Consider the following 18,106-nt stretch of genomic DNA (forward strand, 5'->3'; position numbering starts at 1 on the left):
TAACGTTTAAAAAAGCCGGATTTTCCAGATTAGCATGACACATCATGGGCTACTAGATTACGAGATGGTGGGTAATTGCTAGATTGCGAAACGGTAGTTTCAAACGTTATGGTGGGCCATATTTACTGTGATGAAATATTTGATATGGGTGACAATGCGGTGTGGGCGGAACCAAGCAATCCGGTACCTGAATTATATTCACTGATACTTTCGTGAAAACATATCTATCACTCCATATATGGAGGGTCAAAGTCCAAAACTGCTGTGCGCAAATGAATATCAAATGTTGGTACTCCGGGAAAACATCCCCGAAATTCCTCAGGTTATCGTTCGAATTGGGGGATTAAACTACTTCTACTTGACAAACTGAAAATAGCGGAAAGTAAGTAAGTAGATCACAAAATATTTCGTAGTAGAAGTAGAAGTAGAGAAAATCAGATCTACTTGAAGAAATACCAGAAGTAGAGGAAAACTACTTGAGTACTTCTTAAACGTAGAAGTACTTCGTTACTGACCACCTGTGCATGAGTTCCATCCACCATAAATCATACATTTATGAAAGTCTACTGCTCTACGCATTGCCCTATAATACCGGTATATAAATGCATAGAAAGTCTAATATCGGCATCGTGTTGGCCCAAGCTGATTTTACACTTTTCCGCAGTTCGGCACAGACTACGTCACTTACCGAAACTATTTGCGCGCTGGCGATTTTAAAAATACGACTACTGATTCCAACTCCATCATCACACGTACAGCTGGTCATTTCGAGGTAAGAACGGCCACATTCGCGGCGTGTTTAATTTCACTTCCCAGATTTGACAGTACGACATTGGTATAAATTGCAGTTCAAAATGGAGTGCACTCTCGCATTTCGGAGGAACGCCTCTGAGGAGATCACACACCATGCCTTGTCATGGAATGAAACATTGGATATCCAGGATAAGAAAAGCATTTCCATAACAGGAGCAACACATGCTAAAATTTACAAGTAGGCTACGTCCTTAATATATGTGACAGGAGATAGGAATATGCAACGTAGCACTTGCTGGTATGCGATTACATATAAAACAAATGGTTGTTTGAAACATGTTTTAAAGAGTGTTTTAAATACAGGCCTTTTCAAAAAAAAATGTGTTTTTTTTAGTTGTATAATTATGCCATAATTGTGTAAATACTTTCCAAAAAATATGTTGTATGAGCCTAGGGATGATAACTACCGGATATAGCTGACGTATACGATGTGGGATGGTTGGAAACTTCAAAATTGTCGGTTCAACAGCTATAATATACGTAGATATTTCATCTAAGGAGCAATTTTTACCCTATATTTTCAATTGTCAATGTCAATCCATTATGGCATCACAATTGAATATTCCTGACTTGACTTTAAAAAACATGTTTTAAACAAGGGTCTTGTATTAATATCTTGGTTTTAAATTGATATTTGTTTTAAATGCAAACCTATCTATAATTGCAACTGATGTGACCTCAGGCGCCCTTTGTTTAGAAGGTAAATTGAAATCAACGTTGTTCGTTTGACACGGCAATATGACCGCCTCGGTGGCATAAACTTCCAAACGGCATGTTACCAAAAGGACTGCATGCTATGAATAAATATATGGGAATTTGTGAAAGGGATAACATCAAAATAAAAGAATATATCAAAAAATAATACAGGAGACTACTTGAATTAATACTAAAGACTGAACTCTATAATTTTACTTGACGAATTTTTTGTTGCAAACGCTGAGATAAGCGACCCACATACCGAATGTTTTGTAACATAACATAACATAACATGGTTGGGTTATATCTTTATCTGAACAAGTCACACACAATGGACAAAGCGATAAGACACAATGCGATGTCATGAACAGATAGGAGGATGTAGAACGACACGCATCAGTAGCGATCCTTTACTCTAACATCCACCTCGGCCTAGAGTGCCCGATGTCACAGTTCTTTTTCGATGTTGATCTCTTTGAAGCCGCGGCCCTTTCTACTAGTTCTTTTCCATTCTTTGTGAGTGCTTTCTTTCGTCGGGTCTTTTTCTGGGCCTTTTTTGTCGCCGTAAGAACGGCAACGGCAGGGGAAGAGGAGCCCAGATAAACCTCCGACGAGAATCGAATGCGGTTCGCCTGCGTGCTGGGCGCAAATCATATGTCACACCAATTATTCGCAGGTGGCACATGCTTCCGTATTATAGGTAACGCCGATTTTGTAGTAAATACAACACGAGGTTCAACTCGTGGAGAACAATGACCTGGAAGGATTTAATTTGCTCTTCGAACCTGTCACGATCTAATCTAAGGGAAGATGCTAACAAACTGGGTACTCTTCGGTACAAAGGGCTTTTCTTTGTGGAAAGCTCGAACTTAATGTTCAAGTTACTCTGACAATGTACCCTGGATAAACATTGGCAGGAAACAATAATTATTTCAAATTCAACCTATCATCAGTGAAAACCATAAGAGCCCCGTGTTTGAGGGTTCTTGTCAAATTCATTCACGAATTAAAATGAATCCCAAGAAATGTGTTGCCTGCCGAATGTAGCGTTTCGACAGACAGATGTAGCAAAGTTGTTATCCATTTTCACTTTCCAAGAATAGTGATTTGTTCAGTCAGGAATCACATTAAGTCTCACTATTAGTCATTATCGAACAAATCAAATTGAGTTATTGGCATCGAATTGCTATAGCAAAGCGGGTATCATGCAGTACAGTTTAAGCAATAGCGAACACGAATGGAAGTATCAGTGTACCCGTACACTGTACAGTGTACAATGCATATCAACACACTGGCGTTATCTTATGACCAGACCAGGGAAAAGTCATGTAGACTCTACCTGAATGATTCGATTCCAAATCGAGTGTTATAGTCGTTGAGTCGACTATGATAATAATTGATAAGGAAAGTTGGAATATCTACCTTTTGTGTGACCACAAATTAAAAAAAACGCTTGTTACATAAAGATCATCTGGTATTTCTGTGACAATGCTATGGGTTGATCACGGCTTCACTGAAATGTCACTTGCGTGAACGTCAGTAACTTCTTATAGCCTGCCTACTACATGTTTTGGATGCTGTGAAACGAAAACGACCAATTGAGATTACAAAGCTTCCGCGTTGGGAAAAAAGCATCGAAAACATGATTCTCTTAGTGGAAAGGGACGAATAGTTTCAGTACTTTAAAAAGTCGCTTCTCACTACTCGACTAGAATCATTACATCAGTACTCGACGCGGATTCGAGCACTCCCATCAATCTGCCTTCGCCCTACTTATGAATGATATCGCATCGTATGCTAAATTATTACATTCTAAATTATTACATGCTAAATTATTACATTCGCGCTTTGTGAGACATTGCTCATGTAGCTAGGGTCACAATAAATACCATAGAATATGAATAGTTCTAAATAAATGACGTCGGATGACGTCAGAAAGTATAGCTACACCACCATACTACTATTTTCCTACCTTTGCAGAGACTCGAGCTATCGCAACTACATTACCCAGTACACTATAGGAGATCGATTGTATGTAAAGGTTTGTGCAGTGATTTTTCAAGTTTTCTCGAAACCCATGTATGTTCATTGCTCAGACTGCAATAGTGCCTACCATATATAGATAACAGTGAATCTTCGCGGCAATTCATTCAGACATGTGAAGATATATCCATCTAAGGTTGCATGTAAAACAAATAATGTTCGAACAGTGTTTTAAAAAGTACCTTTTTTTAAATCGTGTTTTTTTCAAATGTTGTATAATTATGCCTCAATTGTGCAAAACTTTCGAAAAGCATGTAGTATGAGCCTACGGAGGATTTGCACCCGATATCGACATAAGCGATATGGAATGGTTGGAACCCTCGAAATCGTCGTCGGTTCAACAGTTGTAGGAACACGTAGAGATATAAATAATTGGTAAGGAATGGGTATTCTGATGAGGATGAATGTCGACAGTAAAAACACTGTAAAACGATGTAGTCCTGGTTAGAGATATTTGTGATCCGTTTATGACAGGGTTAGGAAGCCTTGTTCGTCAGGTCGTCAAAGGAGCCATATTTACCCTATGTTTTCAATTGTCAATGCCAGTCCATTGTGACGTCACACTTGAAAATTCGTGATTTCGTGATTTGAAAAAGCAATAAAAACATGTTTTATGCAAAGGTATATTTTAAACATGTTATTTGTTTTAGATTGACTTTTGTTTTACATGCAACCCTACATATATCCATTTGACCTATGTTACTGCCAAGTGCCAACTGGAATCCATTGCTGCTGAAAGCTTGTAAGCTGGGTATTATTGCATACTTGCATACTTTCGTTCCATCAAAGCCCTGCAAGTGGCGCGTGGTTCAATGCCACTGGTCGATATAAAGTTAAGAATGCAATGACATGGGTCATTGTAAGCTGGTGCCTTGACCTGTTGAAACGGAAGCGATAAAGTTTCTAAATTAGAGCATGGCTAGTTCAATATACACACGGCTGTAATCACAAGAGTGAATTTTAGTGGAGTAGTAAGTTCCGGACCCCAATCTCACTCCGGTTGAAAAGACAGGTGGTATAATTTGCCAAATCAGGTCTTGGTTTTAATCAGATCACACTCCCGCAAATCAAAAAGTGCAGCTAATTTGTTTTCGAAAACTACGATGGATGCTAGGTTGCCGCTATTCCTAATTGTCAGACTTTACGAATCCTCCCATTCAGGACACCTGTACAGTGTAGGCCTACATGTGTACAATGTCCATATGTTTTATCATACTTATATTATTCAATACAGGTTATATTATTCAATATAGGTTTTCATCGACGAAAACGGGAGTCCTGTGTTTTCGCAAGGTTACGTATTGCACGTGATAAACTGCTATGCAACCCCCATTAACGAAACTAGTAGGGGAACTAGCCTATCCAAAGCACCGCGGCATTATTTGATTAAGAACGGGTATGAACGCACAATGCTGTCGAAATTACGGTACGGCACTGCTTATTTTTCTTCTTGCAGATGTATTTTGGATGAGACGTTGGAGTAACTAAACACCACTACGGAGGACAAACGTATCGTATACTTTGGTTTCGATTCGTTCGCTTTCAAATCCAATCCCGGAAAGGTTGTATTCATTGATTTTTAAAATTAAGTTAAGCAAACTTTGAAGGCTTATTACGTGTACCGACTGGAGAGTCCATGAATTGATCTGATACGTGATATAAAAATATTGCCATTCAACATCGATGAGGTTTGAATACCTCGGAGAGGGTCATAGTCCAAAATATTCCGACAGCATCAGATCAATATTCAGGAATATCTGAAGTTAACTCCAATCCAGTACTCTTTCACTCTATCCCAAAGTTCTGTGTCATCGTAAAACAGGGGCCGGAAACCTATGACTCGCGAGCCACATATGGCTCTTTTGACGATATAGTATGGCTCTATGATAAATATCTAATTTTCCATTTAATTCCCATCTTATTCATCAATATTGCTGAATTTCTTTGTAAATTTTCATGACGACAGGCTGTTAATCACTCATTTACCATTTCAATTTAATATATTTTTTCAATAATGATGTAAGCACCTCCACGTTTTTCGGGGTATGCATCGCTGCACGCAACATCGCATGGCTTGAAATCTTGGATTTCAGGATGCGTTGATTGAACGGAGAGAAAATAGAATTTGACGGCGCCTTTATGACAACGCAGTTTTCAAACCCTCATTCTTTTCCTGCTCATTGGCGTGAAATGATATCCCTTGCTGGCCTTGCGTGGGAGTGACATTCCTAATTACAAGTTCAACTTACAAATATAGTCATCTAAAATCTAGATTGTTCGGTAGCTTGCTGGCATCACCGTTAAAATGCAGGCTAGTAGCTCAACGTTATGTTATCGCGGAAGAATTAGTGAACCAAATGATATCGGTTTACTATGGCCTCGCCGCTGAAGTTATTTCGTGGCTTGGAGCAACTGATGAACAGTGCGTCACTAGCAGTAGAGCCATTGAGGTATGACTTTGACTACCCTCGCGCCTGCTGCCGTGTTACTGAAGAATATGACGTTCATTCGCACGTTTACTGTTGTCTGCGATTGTTGGTTTTGCTGGGGATGCATGCACTGCACATGCACAATGCACATCTTAATTTCCTTAAGTTTAAAAAGCATAATAATAATGGCTTTAACGGAAAGAACTATGTAGCTCCCCAAAACGTCCCGAACCGTGTAGTTAACGCTATGGTGTCACATGCTCAACTGTCATTTTTCACAGCGTCGTATGCTCAGATGTTACTAGGGTTGCATTTAAAACAAACATGTTTAAAACAAGGCCCTTGGTTAAAATAGGTTTTATTTTAAAGCCATGACGTCAGGAATATACAACTGTGACTTCATAGTGGATTGTCATTGACAATTGAAAATATAGGGTAAATATAGCTCCTTTTACGAAATATCAGTTCTATTGCTGTTGAACCGACTTTTTTTAGAGAGTTTAAACCATCCCATATCGATATACGTCGGCCATATCGTGTGGTAATTGTCCGTAGGCATGTTTTTCAAAAAAATTTTACACAATTATGGCATAATTTTACATCTTAAAAAAAAATGTTTTAAACAAAGTGTTTTAAAACACCGTTTGCAGTAAATGCAACCCGGAATGTTACGCAACCCGCTTGATTAGTGGGCGTTGTAACATATCTTAAGTATTTACGACAGGGGCGGGCAACTTCTCCAGTCAGCAGGCCGGATATATGAAAATGAAGTACCTACTTGGCGGGCCGGATTCCTAAATCGGTACAGTAATCATGTATTCATCCACCTATAAAAAGAATAAATCGTATACACCGGGAATTTTAAGTTGAAAACAGAAAGGCCAAAAACAGTATTTAATGAATTTAATAACGTAATATAGGGGGGATGTGGTACCGATGAGACAGTGGGACCGAAAATACTTGAAAAATTATATGTGGTAATCCCATGATTACAGTACGCGAATTTGTCTACAATTGCATGCTAGCAGAATCTTTCCTCGCATGCAAATAAAAACTTCGACCTGCGCTGCGTGAGTTATTGGGTCTGTGACAAATGATTTATGTTCAGGGGGTGTAAAATAAATTTGGATCGACGTATACATTTTTCTATATCACCAGCCATAATTTTAATGTGAAGTGTAGGGCTTGTATCAGGGTATATAATACCACATATTTTTTTAATTCAATACCATCCTCGGCTGTGCTATTTTCAATTCAATTGCAATATATATAGGGTGGGGGCCTATGGTACCATAGCCAAATCAAGCAAATAGTTAGTCCAACTAATCCCTTAACAACAGAAATACGCCTACATATATAGAGGCTGAAAATTATAGTTACCTGTGGTGTTTTATCGCTATAACGAGGTATTTGAAAGTCAAAATGTCGATTTACGCGTAATATGTACGTGCCATTTATTTTGTAAGTTTGGGCGTAAATCGAAACGTGATTTTACGCCAACGTTTTAGTTGACATAATCTATTTTATTCTTGAAGGTGGCGACGAAACATTCTTTATTGGCTTGCTGTAGCTTAGATTATAGTACACAACAAAACAAGATGAAAAATTTGAGTTTTGAGCGTATGATTCATAGGTCCCATGGTCGTTTGCCTTTGGACCCACGGGGTGGGGACCGATGATACGTTCGAGCAACATATTTTAAACGTTCATAAATATTTTTTGAAAAGGCAGATACTCATGTAAATGTCCGCGATAGGTAGAGCTTGGATCAAAGTGTTGAGCCACCAAAAGATCTGCTATTCTTGGCTGAAGATTTGAGGGCCAGAGATCATTTTGCAATTTTTGATCCATCGGTACCACATCTCCCTTACTTCAGTAGCTGTTGAAGTCAATGATATCTGTGGTCGATTAAAAATGTCGACAAGTTCTTTAAACTCTGGTTGCATGTTGGACATAGAAACCCATGGTAAAGACTGCACGTGGGCATCACTTATAGATTGGAACGCTGCTTTGTCGGTTCATTTTCATGGTCGACAATGTATGTATGTATGAACTGAACAAAGTAGTTTCAAGGCCACCTTTCTCCGGCCGCGGGCCACATTATCATGTAAGATCGCAAACTCTCGGCGGGCCGCTTGAAAGCCCTTCGCGGGCCGGATCCGGCCCGCGGGCCGTATGTTGCTCGCCCCTGATTTACGTACATAAGTTTGATGTCGTGCCTCAGTGACGTCACGGATCTTCGATTGTCACGTGATAGCTGACATCGATGTATGGATCTTTCGGAATTATAATTGGAAATTTGGGGTAAATATAGCTCTTTTGTCGAAAAAAGTTCCCGACTCCATCCGTAGAACGTAACATCAACTGATGCATGTTACACACCCCATTGTGTTCATTCACATGTACATCGTACTGTGAGGGGTGAACACAACGACTGTAGTACTTGAGTACGAGTAGAGGATCAATTGTAATGGTTCCAGTCGAGTAGTAACAAGAGTCGCTTTGTATACCCTCTTTGCACTAGAGCAGTGGTTCTCAAACTGGGGGAAGTGAAAACATTGAGGGAAGGCGCGAAGCCGCCTGAGAGAAATAGTGTTACTTGAACTCGGAATAAACTTATTTTGTGCTGAAACTTCCGAGTTTCAGCAATGGCAATAATCCTAATAATATTTCGATTAAAAATGCCATAATTGCGTCGTACAATTCACACAATGATGCGAGATTTTGTCTGATACCGAACCTTGCACTGATCAGAAAATGCCCCCGAATGAAGTGTAATTGGTGAATGCGTGTAGCTGTGTCATTGGTTTTTGATTTAGCTTATGGTCAGTTACGTTTGAGCTAAGCTCAAGTGAGGTAATGGGAGGGCTTAGGCACTAAAATCGCTAAGATATCTATGCGCTACGTGCTACGATTGTATATGATTTGATTATGTTTAACGAAAAATTCAACAGGAAATTTTTTCGCACTCCGCTGGATTTACCTCGAATCATTATAATTATTGCTCTGTATGTAGCAGAATAAGAGGTCGACCGATATTGATTTTTGCAGGCCGATACCGATACCGATTCACGACACACTCACAAGGCCGATAACCGATAGCATAGGCTGATATTATTATGGAAGGAGCAGAGAACCATTTCGCCAAAAATATTTTATATTAGGCAAGATGACACTTGTACGTACATGCCACAGAAAGCTGATCAACAAACGAGAAAACTGAAATTTAAAAGAATTATTGCTTCATTGTGCATTTTCATTGAAATTTGGGATAACCCAAAAAGCAAAACGTGATACAGTATTGCAGATCAGCCCATTAGAGGTAAGTTGTAATGCAGGAAGCATATAGCTTCTATGCATGCTCTGCTCAGCCAGTTAAACTCGTCTTGCAAGGGTGAATCTGTCACGTATCGTCCTTTGCGTTGTCGATTTCTTGAGATTGAGAACACGGAGCACTGAATTTCCAATATTTTTGATTTATTTTTGTGTGTATAAAACATCGATAATAGGGAAAGTTCCAAATATCGGCTTCGCTAACCGGCTAGGTCGATAATCGGTCGACCTATTGTTCGAATTCCATGTTCCCATAACACCTTTCATGCCACTAAACAATGAGTTGGTATTGCAAACATTCTGATTTCTCTTTTTATATTATTTGATGTTACGATGATGGGGGCGCGAAATTTTCCCCACTCATCAAGGAGGGCGTGTCGAGAGTAGTTAATCAGCGACCAAAATAGTTCCAATACTTTCTTCCCGCCATGTATTCTTTGAAATCTAGATTGATCGCTTCATAGCATCCAACATACTTAGCGTTAAGGCAATGAATGTTCCATTGTTTAAGGGAAATAACAATATTCTAGTCAGTCTGCAGCCGCTGTAACTGGCTAGTTCAAGTAGGCTACATAGTTAAACATTCGAAGACATTCGTACTGTGGTGAAGGGTGATGTCATAGTTTAGTTCCCGGATATTAGACTCGGACCAAAGCAAAGCTTAATACTCGATTCAGAGTTGAATCAGCTAGAGATCAGAGAGGTTCCCAACCGGTGTGCCGCGGCTCACTAGTGTGCCGTTTACGTCTCGCAGGGGTTCCGCGAGAGATTTCGCTGAAATTTCAAAATTATGCGCAACATAATTCTAGTCTGTAGCAAACGATAAATATAATCTAATTCGTGCTCGATGTGAATTTTGTACATTTGACAAATCAAAATTGCTGTCATATGCCTGCAAGCAACCGAATTCGCTTCACCCTACATATCGCGTTCCTTGAAGGCTGAATTCAGTTTTCACAATACGTTGATCGAACGAAGAGAAAAGCAGACACGGCGACGCCTTTGTGACAATGCACTTTTCAATTTCTCACAGTCTTCCTAATCACTAGCGAGAAATGAACTGCTTTGGAAGTGAAGTTCACGTTCTCAAATTCGAATTACAAACATAGCCATCCACATTGTTCACAAGTCCGGTCGGATATCCGATCCGGCTCCGGTCCATGCTCCGCCTACGTGACGGTACGGTGGTTCCGTGAATTTGTAAACATGGCTCGTTTATTTTCGCACTGGCTTGGCGGTTACTTGCGTGTGGTTGGTAGCTATTTAGTTACAAAAGTTATGCTTATCAATAAAGATTCTGGCCGTATCAAAAAAGTAATGATCCGGCTCCGATCCAGCTACGGCCGCATCAAAAAAGTGCGGGTCAGGATCCGACCAGGAATCGGCCAAAAATGAAAAAGTTCGGCCGAATATCCAATCTGGCTCCGATCAATACTCCGCAGTAATTTGTATACGCCTCTACGCCTCTGTATTCGTTTGTGGCGATCATGCGTTCGTGTCTCTTCAACACGATGGTAAATTACATCGACAATGCGGTAGTGGGCAGTGATTATTGTCAAACAAATCTTATGAAATAGTATCTAAGCGCAGCCCAAAGTTTCAACGAGATCGCACCGGCCGTGTTATGTGGTAGCAGATGTGACAGTTGAAAATTCAAAACCTCAAACGGAAGCGGAGAAAGTTATGCTTTCGACTTGCACCAGAATTGTACAAAACAACTGTTCGGTACCAAAGCTGCGGAAGAAATGAAAACAATTCCTATGTCAAATATTACCATTATTAGATGTATTTGTGACATGTCCATAATTTATTCTTTGAAGCAGAGCAAAGCCTACTTGAGTGGTACGAAAACGTACAAGTATTTGGTCAGGGACCCCCTATTTACGACTGTGGGACTGTGGGTGCTGCTAATTATTCAGGTAGCTTACAGGTGTGGTAACTTAAAAATGTTTACAACGATTGTGCTAGTGTGCCGCGAACTACTTTTAATATTCAAAGGGTGCCACGAAGTTAAAAAGGTTAAGAACCACTGAGCTAGATACTTGGATTTTCCCAGCCCTAGCTAGCCATGACCTGTTCATCAAAGCCTACGGATTCGGCTAGTTTATAATGTCAATTATGTGGTTGTAACTTTTATCTTCTTGATGTATGAGTGAACATTTTCCATAAACAGCTCTTCCTGAATTGCAATAGCCGGTTGTGCTTGAACGGACTCGCCCAACAGGAGCAGCAAAAGTGTGAAGTCAAGTGCGAAAACCCCGACGTAAGAATCTGGTTTAACGTGTAGTATAGGGTTGTAATCCCGTTTTAGTTGGTAGGTATATTGCTACTAATCTTGGTAGCAATCATGAAAATTACTTGGGATTTTAACTGTCTCACGATGACCACAGGGAGTTCAACACTGGACTAAGCGAGAAAGCTTCTGGCTTTCACTTATCAGTAACCCTTGACCACTTTTGCGATTGTAAGTTACATTTCCGAAACTGTTGCAGAATGGACTATTGGCGCAACAAATGGCCATGATTTCGACATTAACGAGATTATGAAGCTATGGTCACATTGTCTGGTATAGGTACTGCGATTCCACTCTTCAAATGGCATTGTGGAAGAATTGAAGTGAGAGCATAGTCTAAAATCAATGCGATTGAATCAATTCTAAAAAATATAGAAAGATGCATTGCTTTCAAACCAAGAGTATCAGTTTTGACCATTTCTGTGTAATGAACGAATCCGTAGCGTGTCGCAGTACCCCCGTAAATATTACGTGCGGTGGGCGCCTGGTCAGTGGTCACCACCGGACGTTTGTGCGTTTCAAATCACGTCGACCTGACATTCGCTACCTTGAATCGAATCAAAACTGCTAGGTTCACGTCCCGGATGCTGTATCTGGAAGTACACCTATGATACTTAGGATTCAGGGTACAGATTCTGTATAGCATTCTACACTGTTCTGGGTTACTATTTTCTATAGGTATCTCCCAAGTCAAAGTGAGCTTGCATTGGCTGTCTACTAGATATGTGCTGACCTTTGTATTTTCAGGTATTGCAAGATGGTAGCAGGTATACAACCACCCCGACGCTTTTATCTACACCAATCGTTAATGGAGCATACGACATAACATCACCATCAAGCGACGTTTAACTTGATGGCGACAGGCTTTGAAAATTTCATCTCGTCACTTGCTTTCTCTGGCGGGTCCGTCTGCTTTGTGTATATCGACTATATCGGTTATGTCGATAGGAAATCACCTCTGGGTCATACCAATGTCCAGCGTGTAATTATTAGGGCCATTTAAAGTCATTAAAGTCATATTTTTTTCTACGCATCAGTAAGTCGTGAAATCAATTTTAACGCAAAAATCGCATCCATATGGGGTATATTAAGAAAGTTATAAAGTCATATAAAGTCATATTTTCCTGGTTAGGTCATATTTTAGTTATAAAGTCATATTGTTGTATACTTTAATTAAAAAGTGCCAATTGAAGCAATTACGCACTAAGAAAGTAAGGCAATTTCTGATTGAACGAAGGCAAACTGTAAGATTAGCCTACACAACATTACAGTCGCAGACCTATGAGGTCATACATTGCATTGTGTTGCTACACAATCTGTCTTACTTCTGTGGTACAAGTGGGGCGTAATTTGAAGTTCAGAGACTTACACAAGTGAAAGAAATAGTCAACGCTTGGGAAGCTGAAGGAGTTATTGTAAAGAGCGTCAGCGATTCAGTGAACGATCCAAAGTTGACGAGTCAGTTAACAGAAATATGCCTCCACTACAACAATATTTCAAACTTGATACTGAAAATGGTAAGTTGTACGACTGTACGTACACTATCAAAGAGGCTCATGCTGATCTAAATGCCCTCGATTCCGGAAAAGATCCGCTTGAGCTCAAAAATTACATTAAGAAGCGATTAGACAAAAACGATGTGAAACAAATTATGGAGCTACAAAGACAAGACATTTCACCAGCGCTGTATGCAAAACTGCAGAAGTGTCAACAAATATCAGCGTCTGCGGACCGCTCATTTTCCTTACTAAAGTCATTTTTACGTCCAAATGGTAACTTTAAAGACTCCAACATTCCACACTACATGAAAGTGTACTACAGAAGTGGTTTAAAATAAAAATGGGTGTGTATTACTGTTATGTTGTTCATGTTTTACTCGTCAGTTCCATGAGTGACGTTGGTTGCATGTAAAAATACACGATTTTCGCATTAAGTCATATAAAGTCATATTTTCCCAAAAATAAAGTCATATAATTGATTTTTAAGGTCTTATAAAAATGGCCCTAGTAATTATACATAACTAACCTACGTAGGCTAGTTATCTACATTTTATGCTCCTGTATGTCAGCAAAAAGACTTTACGGTAATTTGTAAACCGAGAACACGGGCAGGACGAAACTTCCATCAAATCCGCCAAATCAAATATACGATCAAACTCGATCGGAAAATCCATGCAAAGTTTGCGGGTCTTTCATTGTAATACCGCATAATCGTGGCATAGCCGACATTGCAGACTTGGTCGACGTGCACAAAGTAGACGAACCCTTCGCCGGCCAATTCCGGCATATCGCTATATTCGTATACCAAATAGCGTTCGCTTGAGTCACCTGATCGATGCTGATTTGAAAATACTGATTTTTGAATACCGTGTACTGAACAACCTCTAACATGATGCATTTCTGTGTAATGACTAACATAATTTCACCAAATCTGCCGCATTGAATAAACTGATCGCGTAATTGTGTTGCAGTTTAGATATAGGCTTAATTCTATCGTGAGCTTGAAAAGTTTGGGGAGAGGAACGTCGCGGTTTCTCTGTACAGACAATATATAATATCCGCCTGGAAATCGGATCTGGCTGATTATACTTGTAGTATTACTTACTACCACGCATACGAGAAAGCTGTCGCATCGCATGGGTGGATAGGCAGGCACTCATAACATAAATATTAGTGATGTATTCAGACTCGTAGCAAAAGCGGAAAGTCTAGTGGTAGCTCATTCTTAACCTATATTTCTCGGCTAAATATATGTCATATATCGACAATATTCTGTTCGCATTTGCCACAAACATCGGTTTAGCAAATGAAACAAGATACCCTCGTGGAACGTTTTCACGCCAACCTACGTGTACTGTTGCCGTTACGATATGAAGCCGAGACTCTTCGTCCGGAATACCAATTCCTTCGCGGATTTCTGCTTGACGAGTGTACTACTAAGTACCAGGAGGCTCAACTTTGTTTTTAGCTTGCTTAATGTGTTATCTAATTCTGGCCTATCGTTCACTGTAGCTGAATATGCTATTTATATCTACAGCGAACGATAGGGCTCTTATTTGAATGCTATTTTTAGGAATTTGATTGCCTTGTTGTCCTTGACGCGCAAGACCTTAGTACAGGGGTTCTTAACCTGTGGTCCATGGTTACAATTATGGTAGCTAAGACTGCTTGGACATTTTGATCTAAATCCCACATCTTATTTTTTGCCTGCTATTGCAGTTGTAACTTGATGCTAGATGTAAAAACTCCACATCGTTAACTACTTCACAGATTGACATGGGGTGTACATAAGTACGAAATTTGGAATCACATTTCCTTCGTAATGGGATTTGAATGATTTAATGCGTGACTTACACAAGACAAATCTTCAACACCACAACTAAAGCACTGGAATTGGTTGGTTGGTTGGTGATTGAGAAATAACAGCATACAAGAAAGAGGCTCTAGGATTTATCTCCTTATTGTAATTGGTTGATGACCTTCCTTATTGCAAAGATGTGATGGTTTGTTTACGGGTAATCCCAAGTCAAATCAACTATATGGTCATCCACTGGGTCTACGGTTTACATGTAATTTTGGGAGTAAGTCTGCTATCAAGCGCTGAGTCTGAGTGCAGCATAATGTCTTCAAAATTGAAACTCCGATAGCAAAGTTCTCGCATTTATAAAATTGGCTATTTTGTGCTCACATAACCATGAAGTTTAACTACTTTGATATTGCATGCAACAGTAACGGCCATAAAAGGTGTAGCTATGTTGTTAAGTGCGGTTTATAGTATAGAACAGGTGTGGGCAAACTGCGTCTCTCCCAGCCTTCGATTGCGGCTCTGTAATGATTGCACAATCCAGTGGCGTTTCACCATTTTGCGAGAGGTTTAACCTGATTATAAATCGATGCATTTTATTGTGTACTAACAATATAGGTATTGTTTTCGTGTTGTTTCTTTCCTTATGGTTTTCGCAAGACTTGTAAAATTTAGGAGCGGGCGGCACTACAGGGTTAAAAATTTGCAATTGAACTCTCGAATCGAGTCCACATAAACGTTTCATGCGCAACAATAGATGCCTGCGGGTCATCAATCAATAATAAATCAATGAGTTCAACAATGAACTGCATAATTAATTGCGCAGGCGCAGGTCACAATTATTAACAATGCTGCATTGTAAAGGCTAGCAATAACTGCATAGTTCGGTCAAGAAAATGTCATCGACAAAACGAGTTGAAATCTTCCTTGAATTCTCATCAGCACTCGAAGCAGCCCAAGTGGAGACGCACCACATACCATACATACCACACCACATACAAATGAACTTCATTCGATAGACTGCATTTCATTGTGAGGTCATAAATTCGTATTTTTGAATTTTTGTGTTGTGCATCTTCTAAACCTCCGATTTTTTAAGAAGGTCTGCTCACCCACGAGAAGGATATCCTGCTGTTGATTAATTGAAAATATTTTCCACGCCAAATGGGGCGGGGGTCAAAACCAGGTTTAACACCCCCTAGTTTTCAAAATCAGTCATGCGTAATATTAATTTCAAATATTTCTAGCGTAATTTTGTCCGCCCCAAATTGGAAATTAACCAGGCTGCTAGTTGGACTTCTAGGCCTACTCTACGAACATAGCACCTCATAAAACATAGAGTGGCATGAAAAATGGGCTAAACAAAACAGCTGTTACGTAGTGTAATAAACTGAACTGAGCAGAACATGATTGACCTCCACATGCTACACCAGTGGTTCCCAAAGTGAGCGATAGGGGGCGATTTCAAGAAACAAGGGGGCGAAAATACCAAAGGGGGTGGTTTCCTTGGCGGCAGACTCGATATATGCCGGTACCCGTAGACCAGAGGTCTCAAACACGCGGCCCTCGAGACCATTTTGTTCGGCCCGCGACAGTATTTCGGATTTTGATGTATTCGACAATATTTAACTGCCAAATATCTTTTCTGGAAATTCGCCCCAAAACTACTCCAGAAGCTGAAACTACTCATCAAACTTCACTATTACATCACTTTCAAAAGTTACCTCGCAGTGGAAGAACAATGAATACTTCGGTGATTGGACATTTCTATTGCTATGGCACAGTAATCATTATATTCAAGTTGCTATAGATCTGTTCCAATATTCGAAGGTAAATCTAACGCTGATTTATTGTCAATTAGGTAATGACATGATCAACGGTCTTGTTATCAAGAGTATGCCCGAAACCCGGATTCGGCTGTACTATTCCAATGCTCTGATATCAGATCAATCTTCGTAAAATTCTAGAATATTCTACCTATAATTGTGACACGTCAAATGTCCGCTAGGGGCAAAATTATGACGCCACAGCTTTGACGATGTCTTGATGCATTTGTACTCTCGCATTATAAAATGTTTACATTCTATACTAGCATGGTGTCTACAACTAAATATACAGCAACTATGCCAAGTACAGCAACAATTTTATTCAAAGACTTTAAAACGTGATTTTATTTCGTGCTAGGCGTGAATTCACAATAGTAAATGACATTTTCAAGATGCGCGCGGAATGTCAGTCTCTATGGTCCCATCAAATAAGGCCTACTCGGAAATACATTGAATTCCCCTATAATTGGTGCTGCGGCCCGCGGCGCCATCATAAAGTAGGACATTGGCCCGCGACCACATTTGAGTTTGAGACCTCTGCCGTATAGACGCTGCTATAGTATACTTAGGCCTAGGTCTGCGCAAAGTGCGCTATCGCATAATAGATTTTCCGCAAATGCCGGTATTGTCCTGTCCAGAGTTTGGCGGTGTTCCTTACCGATATAGATGTCCAAATTACGTATGGCATATTTGCATTATATGTGATCTAACTGTGCGAAGTCTCAACGTCGACACTTTATGATAGGGTAGTAATGTCGTTCTCGAAGTAATCGAATATGCATAGGTGTGCGTTGATATGACAGCCTATATGCGAACCAGATTTTACGCAAAAGCAGGTATTGCTCGGTATCGGTAAGTATCGGTGAATATAATCTAGGTAGCAGGTTGTGTGCTTCCGTTCACACTGCATTGTCGCCCATATGAAATATTTCATCACAGTAAATATGACCCATCATAAAGTTTGAAACTATCGTTTCGCAATCGCAATTACCTATCATATCGTAATCTAGCAGCCCATGGCGTTTCCTAATCTGGAAAAGTGGACTCTGACATTTTTAGCGTTAGACATGTTTTAGCAGATCACCGTTGAAACTTTCTGGACAAAAGACATGAAGTATATTTTCCGAATTTTGGAAGTAGTATTTGTATTTCTCTCTCCATTCACAGTATAATACATCCGCGTTTCGATTACTCATAGCCTAAGGCCGCATTCCAGGGGATAGTTGTAATGAACTAACTGGATACCCAAAACCCATGTCGATTTCCGGTGAACCACGGATTAATCTATTTATTGATATCGGCTTACTATACGCACCGAAATCGCGAGTGGTCACTGGTCATGTTGTGAATAGCACCTGGGAGTCGATATG

The 18,106-nt window shown here is 39.9% G+C and overlaps 2 protein-coding genes across 4 annotated transcripts in view; both read left to right on the plus strand.

Annotated features, from left to right (window-relative positions):
* Positions 1-12,597, plus strand: part of LOC145457695 (uncharacterized) — a 33,240-nt gene extending 20,643 nt beyond the window's left edge. The window contains exons 12-18 of one of the 3 annotated variants that reach the window (XM_080335964.1): positions 665-772; positions 849-991; positions 3,490-3,550; positions 4,806-4,948; positions 5,009-5,114; positions 11,488-11,628; positions 12,355-12,597. In XM_080335964.1, coding sequence (XP_080192090.1) covers positions 665-772; positions 849-991; positions 3,490-3,550; positions 4,806-4,948; positions 5,009-5,036 — 483 coding nt within the window. In that variant the 3' untranslated portion in view covers positions 5,037-5,114; positions 11,488-11,628; positions 12,355-12,597. The remainder of the gene's footprint in view (positions 1-664; positions 773-848; positions 992-3,489; positions 3,551-4,805; positions 4,949-5,008; positions 5,115-11,487; positions 11,629-12,354) is intronic. The other 2 variants (XM_080335963.1, XM_080335965.1) reach the window with 2 other exon arrangements.
* Positions 1-18,106, plus strand: part of LOC145457684 (uncharacterized) — a 126,472-nt gene that overhangs the window by 63,291 nt on the left and 45,075 nt on the right. The gene's annotated exons all lie outside the window — the stretch shown is intronic.

This window comes from Botryllus schlosseri, chromosome 15 (assembly GCF_051294905.1).
Source record: "Botryllus schlosseri isolate E-star chromosome 15, Bs_hap1, whole genome shotgun sequence".
NCBI classification, from domain to species: domain Eukaryota; kingdom Metazoa; phylum Chordata; class Ascidiacea; order Stolidobranchia; family Styelidae; genus Botryllus; species Botryllus schlosseri.